The sequence below is a fragment of the Acomys russatus genome, chromosome X (genome assembly GCF_903995435.1).
Source record: "Acomys russatus chromosome X, mAcoRus1.1, whole genome shotgun sequence".
Classification (NCBI taxonomy): Eukaryota; Metazoa; Chordata; class Mammalia; order Rodentia; family Muridae; genus Acomys; species Acomys russatus.
The window spans coordinates 45,110,313-45,124,167 of NC_067169.1; the positions used below are offsets into that span (position 1 = coordinate 45,110,313).

The 13,855-nt window shown below is 43.0% G+C and overlaps 1 protein-coding gene across 1 annotated transcript in view; it reads left to right on the top strand.

The window, feature by feature from the left end:
• Pcyt1b (phosphate cytidylyltransferase 1B, choline) overlaps positions 1-3,001 on the top strand; it is a 71,279-nt gene extending 68,278 nt beyond the window's left edge. The window contains exon 8 of the mRNA XM_051142382.1: positions 1,040-3,001. Coding sequence (XP_050998339.1) covers positions 1,040-1,252 — 213 coding nt within the window. The 3' untranslated portion in view covers positions 1,253-3,001. The remainder of the gene's footprint in view (positions 1-1,039) is intronic.
• The last annotated feature ends 10,854 nt before the right edge of the window (positions 3,002-13,855 follow it).

Consider the following 13,855-nt stretch of genomic DNA (forward strand, 5'->3'; position numbering starts at 1 on the left):
CAGCCACCTGCTACCTCTCCGGTGATCTCCATCCAACTCTCTCCTCCTCATGCTCTCCACACATCCGACCCCACTCCAGCTTCATGGTCAGCTTGCTCTTCCCGACACACAGCTTGCTGTCTTCTTAGGCCTGTCTGTCTGGGGTCAGCTTTCCACTGATTTCCATGGGTGGGGTGGTCTCTCCCTCATCTCCCAGATCTTTGCTCAGCTAGCATTTCCTCAGTGAGGCCTTCCATGGGAAACCGTTAGTAGTTGTAGCCCAGTGCCCCAATGAGGTAACATTATTTTTTTAAAAGATAGTCTCTTGTAGCCCTAGGCTTGTCTCAAACTCCTCCTGCCTCCCAAGTGCTGGCACACAGGTGTGAGCCACCATGCCTGCTTTGGCATCTTCTCTCGCCTTTTTTTCCTCATAGATCACATTTCTAGTTACTGCACCGCATGCTTTGCTTGTTGTGTGATATCTCCTCACATTCATGAGGAGAAAGGTTTTCATTTAATTTTACAAGTCCCTACCACTGCTTACAACATTGCTACTTTGGCGGTTAAATTGTACAGGTAAAAGAAGAGCAAAGTCTCATTTATCAGTAAGGATTATAACCGTAGGTGTAAACTTTTTCCTGGCCCGAGATTTCTTTCTTTTTTGTTTTAAAAAAAGATTTATTTATTTGTTTGTTTGTTTGTTTGTTTGTTTATTATGTATGTATACAGTGCTCTGCCTGCATATACACCTGCAGGCCAGAAGAGGGCATCAGATCACATTATAGATGGTTGTGAGCCACCATGTGGTTGCTGGAAATTGAACTCAGGACCCCTGGAAGAGCCGTCAGTGCCCTTAACCTCTGAGCCATCTCTCCAGCCCCTGGCCCCAGATTTCACTCAATACGCCCCCCCCCCCACGCCAGCCTTTGACGACACGAAATGTCAAGTCTGCAGGAGCAAGCAGGTGTTCTGGTGAAGCAGTTCTCCATCCTGCACTTCCTTTCCTTAAGCCGCACCCCGAGTTGCTGTGCTAACAGATATCTTCTCTCAATCTCTTTAGAAGCAAATGTTCCAGGAGAGGAGTAGCCGGATGCTCCAGGCCTTATCTCCGAAGCAGAGTCCCGTGAGCAGCCCGACCCGGAGCCGGTCCCCTTCTCGCTCCCCATCTCCCACCTTCTCATGGCTCCCCAACAAGACCTCTCCCCCATCTTCCCCCAAAGCAGCCTCAGCCTCCATCAGCAGCATGAGTGAGGGGGATGAGGATGAGAAGTAAAGGTGCCTGGCCAACAAGGGCACTCCACACAGGACGGGATGGGGTCCCGGGATACCTGGGTGGTGTTGACAGCTGCAGCTCCGTGGGGAGATGGGAGTTCTGCCATGGGAAGGTACTGGGGCCAGCTCCTCTTCCTTCTCCAACCAGCCTGGCCCGGGCTCGGCATGGAGGTTTCCAACCTGAAAACCCACGCAAACCTTCTTAGCATCCTAGAATCACCCCACTTTAGCCCTGCTATGGAAAGGTCTAGAGTACTCCATGAAGTGTGGTGACTTCTGCTTTGGTCCAAACATCCATCCATATCAAACAAACCACCTGAGGAAGTGGCTGCTGCCTCATCCTGCTATCTCCAGCCCTCTAAGAGCCTTGCACGTTGCCTCCTATCACCCAAGCTCTCCAGAATGAATTCCCTTCCAACTGAGGTGGCCAAGTGCTTCCAAAATGAGCAAATGAAAGACACATTCCAGCCCTCTCCACTCAGCCACTAAGGACTGATGGTGGCCTGCATCAACTCCTTCCCATTCCAGGACCCTGACTCAGATGCAGTTTCGCTTTGGCTGCACAGAAAAGTGTGAACCTCTTGTTCAAAGGACAGTTAGGTCAAGGCCACCTAAGGCCTGGCATGCTTCTGGCTGTACTTTTTTTTTTTTTCATGGCTGGCATGATGACACTGTTTTCCAGAAATTACCTGAGTTGATGGGAATCGCAACAAGGAAACTTACCTTGTCTAAAAAGAAATAACCAACCCAAGCAGGAGCTTCTTTGCTTTGGCTCCACATGTGGAAGATGAGAATTGTCTCCTGGAGCTTCTTAAAGAATGGCTCTTTCCCTTTCTGACCACACCACAGTTCATAGTCCTCAACAGTTCGATGTAACAAACACTTAGTATACCGATAGGGGGTGCTACCTGCACGTATCTGTTCTATGTATCCTCCAAATATGCCACCCCAGGGTGTATACCATATGCAATATAAATATATGGTGGTGGTGTCTGAGTATATACTCCTCTCTTGCTCTGCCCCCGCCCGATACCCTGCTGAAATGCTTGATCTCAAGAACCATCTGGTTCCCTCATGACTTGGGCACTTTGTCAAAAGTTCAATCAACTGTTAGATCCCTGTAGAAATGTTTTGTCCCAGAAAACTCCTGTTGTTCTTCACCCGTGACGTTTTGGGTAAAGGGATGCTCTGAAGTCTTGCAAACAATTGAGGGCTCAATCCTCTGACTGGTCTAAGAAACATGGAAGTTATTTCTGGCCCTAGCTTCTCTGAATGCAATGGGGACTCTCAGATGACTGTATAACTATTTGGGACCACTGTTCCCTAATCACATGCAGGAAGGAACAGGTCCAGTCAAGGTGGAAATAGAATTTTCCGATTATTCTGCTAAAGATAGGCAGCAGTGAGTGAGGCTTGACTGAACCTGCAACTGATGTGCAGAGCCTAGCACCTCTGGTTGCAGAGGCAGAGGCATTGGGAACAAGCCTTCTGGGGCGGGGGCAACTGATGAAGAAAGGCATTCTGTCTTTGCCCTTTGTGCTGGAGTTGAACTACCTCCCTCATCACCCGAAGATCAGTGGTGACTGTTGCAAAACAAAACCGTGAGGCGAAGTCAGCTTGAAACTTCCTGGTTCCTGATACTTTGTCCAGAACTCTTAAAGTGCTCATGAAAGACAGGGGATTGCTGGGAACACGACCTGTGAGGAGAAGGTCTTTTCATAGTCCAGGCCCTCTCAGAGCATCGGTCTCCAGAGGCAAGGGCTTCCATTCTTCCATTGTGTCTGCTTGGCCTCAGCCTCCTACCATGCACCCAGGACAAATTGTGCATGTATGCCTTCCATTTCAGCCATGTGACACTTGTGGCAGTGAAGGGACAGGAACATCAACTGAGCAAATGGAGAAGAGGAGAATAGAGGGTCCTAGAGGGAGGAAAGAAAGCTAAAAGGAAATCTACTGTCTTCAGCCACTTCAGGTTGCATATATGGAAACTCTCCTGAGGAAGCCTTTTTTAAAAGCTCTGACTCCATGAGCCAGGGCAGACAGGTCCACTTTTACCCAAGTCTTGCTCTGAGGCAGAGAGTGCAGGGTTGATGTATCAGGTAATTATAATCTTGCAGGCCCTACACACCATACTGACAGGTGCCACATACATGACTTATCAGAGAGTGCGCTGTAGCTGTGAATGATGCGAACTGAGCAGAACCTGAATCGTTTCAGGTACAAACAACTCATGAGTGGCTTTAAATCTCCTCCTCAGTTTCCAACAGTGTCTCCTCACCTTCCTAAAGCCGCAAGTCTTCCACAAAGAAATGGGGAGAATTCTGCTACCCTTTGGCCCTTCTTGCCCATCTCTCAGTCTTTCCCAGCCCTTACCCTATTTCATCTCTCCCATCCACAGGAGGAGCTGGGGTTGCACCTTATTTGGGTTGTGCAGTCAACTCTCATGGTCAAGAGCAAGTTAAGGATCAAATGAGAGCATTAAGAATGCCAGAAGCTTGGAGAAGTAAGAAAAAAAATGACAGGAAGGAAGGAAAAATATTCTTTTTTGCTCCAGAAAGGGAAAGAAACAACTTAGGGTATGGGGTAGGTTGGGAATGGAAGATAGAAGAAAATGAGACTGATTGGTGAGTGTGGGAGGATTTGTATTTTCTACTTTCCCTCCAGGCACCACTAGGCCCCTAACAAGTGAAGGATGAAGGCTGCCTATTGTATACATCCATGACTAGTGGACCCCCGTGCAGGAGGTGGGAGCCCAGCTTCTCGGGCTTCGTTGGTATATTAGCAATTCCCATACCCCTTGAAACCAAGTGCTGACTCCCTTCACATGAACAACACGGGTGCTGTTGTAATGTGATAGTAACACTGAATGGCTGGCCCATTTCTGTCAAGAAATTTCACTGTCAGGATATCCCAGAAGCAAAGGCAAACCAGTCCTGTGACAGACAGTCTGGCTTCTGACGTGCTATGGGGGAAGGAGACTAAGCTACTCTACAACCTAGGCTGCCACCTAGATACTGCAGTTACCCTGGTGGGTGTGGCTACAGGAAGAACAGTTTATTTTCCCTCCATCTTCAGGACTTACTTTAATGTTCAGTCCTACCCCACAGATGAGCCTGGTTTTCAGGCATCCGCTTAGCACCAGTCCTGTCCTAACCATCTGATGAGGAAGGAAGGGAGGGAGGGAGGGAATAATGAGCGAGGTCATCAGATATTTTTGACTTCTCCTCTTCTGTAGTTTTCTGTTGTGTCACTGCAGTGTGTCTGGGGACAAAGCCATAAGAACAGCATATCTACTTAAAATTCTGCTGTCCACATAAGACGATGACTCATCTGGATTCAAGAAGGACCTTATGCCCAAGCATCTGCTCTGGTGCTGAATAGTGCAAACTACTGGAACCACCCCTCCCCTCCTCCTGACACCCCTAAACCCTCTTCCCCTGTCCCAAATGGACCACAGTATTCCCAACTTGTTTATAAATAAAGGGACGCAGAGTCACAATTTGGTTGTCCTGTTATATTGTGTGTTGCTGTGTTCCTATCTGGGAGTTCAAGCTGACCGTGCTTGTAGCAATTGTCCTGGGCCACCGCCTGCCCAGCTGTGGCTGCAGCCCTTGGAAGAACTGCTGGAAGACAGCACTTGCTGTCTGCTGAATGCAGCCAAGTGTTGGGGTTGCCAGATGACCCACATCTTTATTTACAAGATAGTTAGGAACAGACTCAGCTGAGAGGAGACCAGGATCGAATTCTATGTCTTACCACCTGCTTTCTCTTGGGACTCGATCAACAATGTCACTTCTCTAGCTTGAGTGTTCGTTCTCATAAGACACATGGGGCTTTGAGGCAGTAACTTCTGAGATCTCCTTTGCCAATAAAGCACTGTGGACTTGCAAGGTAGCCTGCACTGTGCCCAGGGTTTCTGCAAGCTACCATGTTGACCAGGAGAAAGGGCTTACTTCTCACAAAGTAGGCCTCCTGAGACCCCCACAGGCAGCAGCATCGGTGATCTCGCTTCCACATTTGCAGCATTGAGATAAAAGGCCCCTGGGCTCCATCTACCTTTATTATCTTGCTATTTTTCTTTAATGTCTAAAGTTAGCATAAATGGATGTCATAGCATTTGTTTTGTGTGTAGAGTGTTCATTTGTATGTATGTGCACACGTGTGTGTGTGTGTGTGTGTGTGTGTGTGTGTGTGTGTGTGTGTGTGTGCATGTGGATGCTTGAGGTTAATTTTGGTGTTTTTCTCAGGTGTCATCCATATTGTTTTTAGAGGCTGGGTCAATCACTGCTCTGGTCTGGATCATACCAGTAAGCTAGGCTGCCTGTCCTTACCTCCCCAGTGCTGAACTACATGTGTGCACTACATCTGCTTTTTTGTTGTTTAACATGGATTCTAGTGTGCAATCTCTAGCTTCTTATATGGCAATTCTATACATATGTGTGATTCTATGTTGTCCTTATTGTCTCCTTTCCCCTGCTCGCCTATCTTCTTTCCAACTATTCTGTTCTTCTGCTTTTATGTCCCATATATTCCATTCAGTTTCTTATTTCTCCTCTCCCTTTTATATCTCTTCCCCCTCCCCCCGTATGAGCTCCATGACCAATGAGAGATCCCGACTCAAAAAATAAGGTGAAAAACAATTGAAGAAGACACCCAATGTCAACCTCTGGTCTCCATATACACACATTACACACACATACATATGTAAAATTAAATATAGGTTCTGCATATGAAAAAGAACACGTGGTGTTTGTCTTTTGAGAGAGAACTAAAAAAATCAAACACCAAAACCCTAATCATTCAGTCAATTAATGGGCTAGTGAATTAACTGGACAGTTCTCAAAATAAACACACATGGCTACTAAATGTGTCTAAGATCTTTAGCCACCAGAGAAACGCAAGTTAAAACTTCTCTGAGAGGCCACTTCACTTCAGTAAGAATGGCTACCATTAAGAAAACAAATAACAAATGCTGGTGAGGAGGTAGGGAAATGAGAACCTTTCTTCACTGTTGGCTGGGAATATAAACTGGTACAACCACTATGGAAATCAGTATGGCGGCTCCTCAAAAACTGAAAATAGAATGTTTCTCAAGTATAGCTAGATTTTGGCAAGTGGCCAATTCGACTACTTTTCCATCTTTATTCAACTGGAGGCACATAGATGGAGGCAGAGACACTAAATCATGATTCCAAGTGTCAACACTGAAAGGAGCTGTGGCTGTTCTAAGAGTTTTATGCATGCCATTGTCCCATTCAATTCAGAAGCTCTGATTAACTCCATCTGGAGCTGGTTAGCTCTGTGAAATGACTGCAGTTAACATTAGCATATGATCTAAAATAAAGCAAGGGATATAGTCAGTAAGGGAAGGAATTTTAAAATAGGCCACAGTACTCGGATTTACCACACAGATCATATAAATTCTTGGCAGGCTGTATTTAAGTAAGTTCTTGGTTTCTTTTAGACTTCTATGATACCTCAGACAAGTTCTTAAGGGAAAACCAGCACATTCTATTCTGTCATAAAACTGATGTACATCATCAAAAATATTTATATACACACATCTTTTACACTGGATGTGTATTGGCTATTAAAGTTGAATATTTAAGAGACAACACAAAATATTCAGATAGCCAAAGTGGAACTTTTGGTTTTCTTTTTGTTGATGTTGTTGTTTTGTCTTGTTTTTTTTTTTTTTTTTTTTTTTTTTTTTTTTTTGAGACAGGGTTTCTCTGTGTATCCCTGGCTGTTCTGCAATTTGATCTGTAGACCAGGCTGGCTTTGAACTTACAGAAATCCGCCTGCCTCTGCCTCTTGACTGCTGGGATTAAAGGTGTGCACCACCACTATCCAGTGACACTTTTCAATAGTATGTACAATTTGCGTATAGCTAATCAAAGTATAGCCAGTGAACAAATTGTTTAAGAAACCACATAATAAATACCTAGAAGTGGTGGCCTTGAACTCACAATCTTTCTACCTTTCTCAAGAGTTGGGATTACAAACAGGCATTACCATGCCTGTTAACTAGTGAATCTTTTGGCTGGTTAGAAACAATAAGCAGAGTGATTATTTATTTATTAGCTCTCACTACTAGTGATGACCTTGCATAATTCAATGTTTCTTGAATCTTGATGTCCACAAGGAAGAGTGAATGGGACAGGTATAATGGGAGATGTCTTAGCCAAGCAAGAAGTTGTCAGTAAACATTTGAGTGGGTCACTACATGTTGAGGACACAAAAGCCCTAGGACATACAATCTTTGTGCATGGTTTGTCAGGTTAAGTTCCATCTCTCCCTTCTGTCCTTACTTTTAATTCTTAATGAGCTGTTAAGGAGAAGTCCGTGTTTGGAGCCACGAAACTTTTGATTTATGCACTTCTGTAATCCAAGTAGATAGGAGGATGGCAGATATATTGCCACAAATCTGAGGCCAGTCTGGGCCATCAGGCCAGCACCAGGCCAGCTTTAGCTGCATGGCAAGAACCTGTCTCAAAACAAACATATGAAAATCTACTCTGATCCTATTGAGTAAAATTTTAGAACTATCATACCAACTCACCAATTTTATTAATCTCTTTGGGATAGAGTACTCTAACTGTAGAGTACAAAGATTTCCAGTTCTCACTCAGAGTGGAGGAAAATACAAAAACTAAATTTTAAAAACACTTCTTACTTGAAACCATTCTTTGAGACTGTTGGAAAAAGGAGACTGGCAATATTATCTCACATCTAGGCCCATAAATAGCAGAAAGGCTACAAAGAGCCCCAAAAGTTATTGACGACCTTGAGGACCTTGGCAAGTATACCTAGGCAGCTCTAAGAATTGACCAAAGTTTCTTTTATGGATGAAATGCCCATCCTAGATCTCATCCTAGATTTTTTTTTTTAAATCACAGAGTGCCTGAAAGGCTTCCTTAATGGAATAACAGGATATTCATTTATCTTTATAAATTATTATTTCATTACTGGTTTTAGGAAGAGCAGTTTTCATATAGGAAGCTCCATTCCAATTATTGTGCTAAGGTAACAATAGTTATCCCTAACTTTAGAAAACATGACACCAGCTAATTAAGCTGTTAAAAGAATTGTTATGGAGCTGGAGAGAGGGCTCAGTACTTAATTGCACTTGGTGGTCTTCCAAAGGGCTGGTTTGGTTCTCAGCAACCACATTAGGTGGCTCATAGCTACCTGTAACTGCAGCTAAAGGGGCTCTGATGCCCTCTTCTGGCCTCCTTGGGAATCTGCACATATGGCACACACTCAGACACATATACATAAATATAAAAAGTAAACCTTTAAAAATATCGCTGAAAGCTTCAACATCTAGTACTAACAAGTTTATTTTTATTGAGGACCAAAACTTCTGTTTCGATAAGATGCCAGGGAATAGTAACTGAGTAATGTTAGTCTACCTTAAGAGTTTTTTGTGCAAAAGGAAGCAGCAAAGCACAAAGCCCAAGCTGACAACACCCTTTCTCCTTTTTAGCTGTCCAATTACCTGTTAAACAGAGCATCAGTAACGTTGCTGTGCCGGAGAGGTGGGTTTGCTGCGAACATTCTAGCCATTCTCAACGGCCACTTTATATTGTGCATTGTCAGTGTGTGCAGCACTTGAGAGTCTCCTAAGTGAGCCTGGAGTAAGGGCTAGGCCTCGGAGATTCTGACAGGGAACCAGGCCAGGAGCCTGTGGCCACAGTAACACTTCATCTCAGAGAACACTGGGAGCCTGGCTGGAGCTGCTTTGCAGAGGAGCCAGATCTGTGGCAGGGGGAGCAAGGATGAGTCGCATTCTGCTGCAGGACGACAAGGGGGAAAAAAAATCAAGTATTATTTTGTTATTTCCTGATCCAGACAGACTGTTATTCTGATGATGTCATCAGTGCTCAGGGAAGCAAAGGACAGATGAACATTTGGAAATGACAGTTGCCACCAAACACCTAGGCCAGTGAAAATAAGAGCTTAATGGGTTTCTAAAAATCCAACAGAAGAAAAGGCTGTAGATGGGTCTTCGTTGCCACTAGCCATAGGTGGCTACTTTTTAAAAATAATTTAAATTCAAAAAAGCTCTTCAGTTGCACTAACCACATTTGAGCTGTTGAGGTGGCCAGTGTCGACACAGCTGACAGCACAGGCATAGATAGAATAGCATCAATGCAGAGTTTGAGTGGTGGGGGTAGTTTATAGGAACTGTTCGCAGAGGGCAACGCCTTCTACACATTGCTTTATGATGTATTCATGTGATCAAAGTGTTGATCTATGTGTTGTTATGAAGTGAGCATCTGAAACCATTTTCGGCAGATAACCACTGGTGAGCATGCATTATGAAGTCATTTGGGGAGGATCTGGAAACGAAGGACAAGGGAAAAAAAACCCAGCACATCGCAGTGTAAAGTGCTGCAGCAGCTTCCTGGAGGATAGTCTCCTGCGGAAGAGTCTCTTTGAGAATCTGGACTATACTTACTTTTATGAATTCCAAACCAAGACAGGGGCAGCAGCCATGAGAATGCAGTGTCCAAGTCATGAATGCGTCCTAGTACAACGGGTCACTGGTTGGTAAAATATAGATGGAAAATCCTAAAACCAAAACTCACTTCTAAGAGTTATATAATCTTAAGGCAAAACTGGCAACGTCAAAGTGGCTGGCTTTTTTTTTTGGTGGTTTGAGATAGAATTCCATGCAGCTCAGGCTGACCTTGAACTCACTATATAACTGAGGATGACCTTCAACTCTTGATCCTCGTGCCCTTACCAAGTGCTGGGATTAGCACACATCCCACCATTCCTGGCCTGAATAGTTGATTACTAATCTCTTAGGATTTGGGTTTTTTTTTTAAAGTATCACAAAACATCCAGCTTGGTAAGGGCCTGAGAACACATGAATACAAATAGATTTATAGAGGAAACAAAGCTCAGTTAACGGAACTAGTAATAAATCGTGAATCAACTACAAAGTTTGCCTACAATTTTCGAGACCTTTGCTTTCCAGAGATGAATAGTCAAGTGGCTATGTGGCTTTCAAAATAAATTTGAAAACAACGCCCCTTTACTACTGAATCCTTAGTACGAGTGACATACAGCTAAGTAAAATAAAGAATCCATCTTTTTATCTAGGAAGCCCAAGATTGCACCTAAATATATTTTGGGGCAGTGGTATGGCTCCTGCCACTTTCCAAAAGACACCACAAAAACAAATGACCCTTTAATTGAAGCCTCCAAGCCACCTACAGAAGCTCCTAAATTTATGCTTCTAAAATCATCCTCCTGAAGCATTTATTAATATTTCTGAACCTTAACCCCAGGTACCTGAGTCAAAAGAGCCCAGAGAGTCAAGATAGTTCTGGTGTAGGTGGTTTGCCGAGAACAATCAAGTTTATACCTATTTACTCAGTCTACAACACAATCGTGTTCCTTTCACTTAAGTGTCCTGAATGGACATTATATGGTCCACTTTATCCCAAACATGGACCGTATTTAGAAAGATGTCATGGGAACAGTTTACGGCTATGCATTTCCTGTGTTTTACCAGCAGGATGTATAGTCCCTAAAGTGTGATTTCAATGTTCTCTGCTCCAGAGAACCCAGAGTTGATTTTCCCTTTATCAATCAAAAGAACTTGTCAGTGTCCTTGTGCATCCTAGGCAACTTGCAAGGAGCTTCCTGCTGCTTATGTATTACATTTCAGAAACAGAAGGCAAAGTTTATCTACGTGAGAGTGATGAGAATACAGACCACAGAGAGCAGAGAAAACAGCACACTAATGAGCTGTGAATAACAACTGCCATTTTATTGTTCTGGTTTCCAGGGTACAGAATTGCCCGTGTGCGGCAGGATTGGTCTGGTTATGACAAACAACAGATTGCTCAGCAACTCACGAGTGTGGTCCAAGCCACACGTCTCCGTTGTGTTTTTCCAACAGTCACAACACACTTCTCTCCGTGGAACACAGAGTGACAAATGACCCCATCTAGTCATTCTTCATTCATGACAGCATAGCGTATGGGGGCTAAGCTTCATTCTACAAAGCACAAGGTTGCTCGGGAACTGAGGACATGTGTGTACATTCATTACCGTAACAAAGTCAACCGAGGCACAGAGTGAATCAGGTCAGACCTGTACCTATGGGTGCAAACGCTGCAATGAACATTTAGTTCATGTATAAGCTAATATTTGTCTCTTATCAAAGCAGCAATTATTCCATTTAGACAACACTAATAAGTCAAGGAGTTACAAAGAGACCTTGGTAAAGCATTGAACCTTTCCCTCACGCGCCTCTTGCACAGTTCAAGCATCTCCTAGGCGTTCCAAGGTTGTGTTCTGAGTATGGAAAACAGTTCCACGGCAAGCACTTGGGTGGGAACTTGGAACAGCAAACGCTCTGTTTATAAACCTTAAGCAGCAGTTATGATTTCAAATAATGTTAAACCACAAATTCAGCAGAGATTAGGGTTAGTAATCTCTTTCTTCTAAGAGTGCCATTGTCCAGGCCTAACTCAAGCACAATTCGAGCTCTAATTCTGAGTACAGCATTAAGAAAGAAGCATTTGTAACAATGAGCAGAAGGGAAACTGTGGAAACAATAGGATCCAATTCCTGCAACATGTAATATAACTCATAGCACTTTCTTTCCTGTTTTCAATGCTAGGGGTGGAAGGCAGGCCTCCATACACGGCAGGGAAGTGTTCAGTGGTCCTTAAGCACATCTTACAATTGCTTTACGGATTGTAAGCTTTGCCTTTGCTTTCCACCTGAGTCAAAATACACTTACTAGTCTCAAAATGATGTGCATTGGCCTAAATCATGTGTCAGTTGTAAGAAGAACTTTCTGATGTAAAAAGAAACCAAATGACTTTGTGATGTTTCCCCCAGGAAGTTATATAAACACCCACAGGAAAGGGAACAGATACAGGGCCTATTGTTGGGCCTTCTACTTTCTTTTGCATGCTGGGTAAATGGTTGGGAAATTCTGCCTCCAGAAAGGACTTGCCAAGTGAGGCTGCAAGAGCCAGCCTGGTCCCTCTTTAGTGGCAGGCAGTCTCAAGTCTTCTCATGTCCCTATAGTTACAGGCTTCAGTTGTCACTATGCTCAAGCATCTTAATTCAACATTTGGGATATTAAGCTCAACATTTAAGATAAAGGCATAAGTCAGTTCTTCCTAAAAATATATGCTTTTTAATTAAAATAAAGATTGAGGCATCTCAACATAGTTCAAATGACAAAGATAAAATGGAAACTATGAAAAGAGATTCCACAATGTAAACAATATCACATTTGATACTTGTCCTAACTCATTTTACACATTCTTTCTGGACATGACATGCAGCATGGCTAAATGGCAACTGTCATTGACTTGTCATCACAGTTATTTTTCACAATTTCCTTGTGACTAGCATGTGTCAATATCCAAAAGAGAAGTTCACACTGAATGTTAACATTGCATTTTTTTTTCTCTCAAGAATCCAAAGGTAATGTGAAGCAGTGCTGATACTAATATGAATTCTGTTGGAACTGTGCCATTTTCAATCAATTTGTGATGTTAAATTGAACTGGAGAGCATTTAGACCAGCCCCACCTGCCAGATTTCGGTATCTCTTTACTGAGCAAACTGCAGGGCCAGCATTTCTTAGTTACCAAAGATATGGAATCTTTGACATTTACAAAAGTTATCCAGGGCATTTAAATCAGCAGGACATTTTTAAAGGAAGTCAGAAATACTTAATGAGATGTTCTTTTAAATGAAAGCTCACCATCTCGAAAGAAGCCAGTTCCAAAGAAACACAGACTCTTCACTAAAAAGACACTAAACAAATGACTAAACAGAACCAAAGTGCAGGGGGTTTCTATGAAAATCTCAGAGGGCATTAGACCTCTGTCTCTGTCCTACACAAAGGAAATTTGGGCATCACTTCTTGCGAAAAGGACAAGTTTGGGCTTCCTGGGTAAGCTTCTATTGCTGGGATGACAACACCTTTGAAAATCTCACTGTGAAATTTAGACAAGTACCATATGTGAACCGAACAGTTCTAGATATTACTGGAGCCTGTTCCCTGAGATGGGCAAGGTGAGAGAAAAGTCTCTACTCAAGAAGAAATAACACCTAAAACCCAATTTGATCTACATTTTATCTTATTTTTTTCTTTTAAATGAACACTTGCTACAAAGGCACGTCTGGGTGAATGCTTGCATACACTCTCCCCTGATACTTCACTCAAAGCCACTGTTGGGTAAAGAAATAAAAACATAGTTCTTTCTCATCATTTCCACAAACGAGCTGGAATCCTAAGAGAATTCATTGGAAGGAAAGTGTAATTCATTTTTGCAAACTATAATAGGAAAAAGTTAGAGCAAGCTTAATGGGCGCCTGGAGTGATTAGAACTTTTAAAGAATGCAAGTGTAATTTGGTACTTTTGAAAAATAGAATGTAAAAAACAAGTCCAAAATACCTCTCTATGTAAATTAAAGCTCAAGCCATGGTATTCAAAATGAAAATGATTTACATAATCTACTATACTCCGTGTTTTTTAAGTAATTAACCTTCCTGAGGCTGATTTTGTTCTCCTTACTGTTTGCTTAAGTAAAATGCTTAATAAAATTTCTACAGA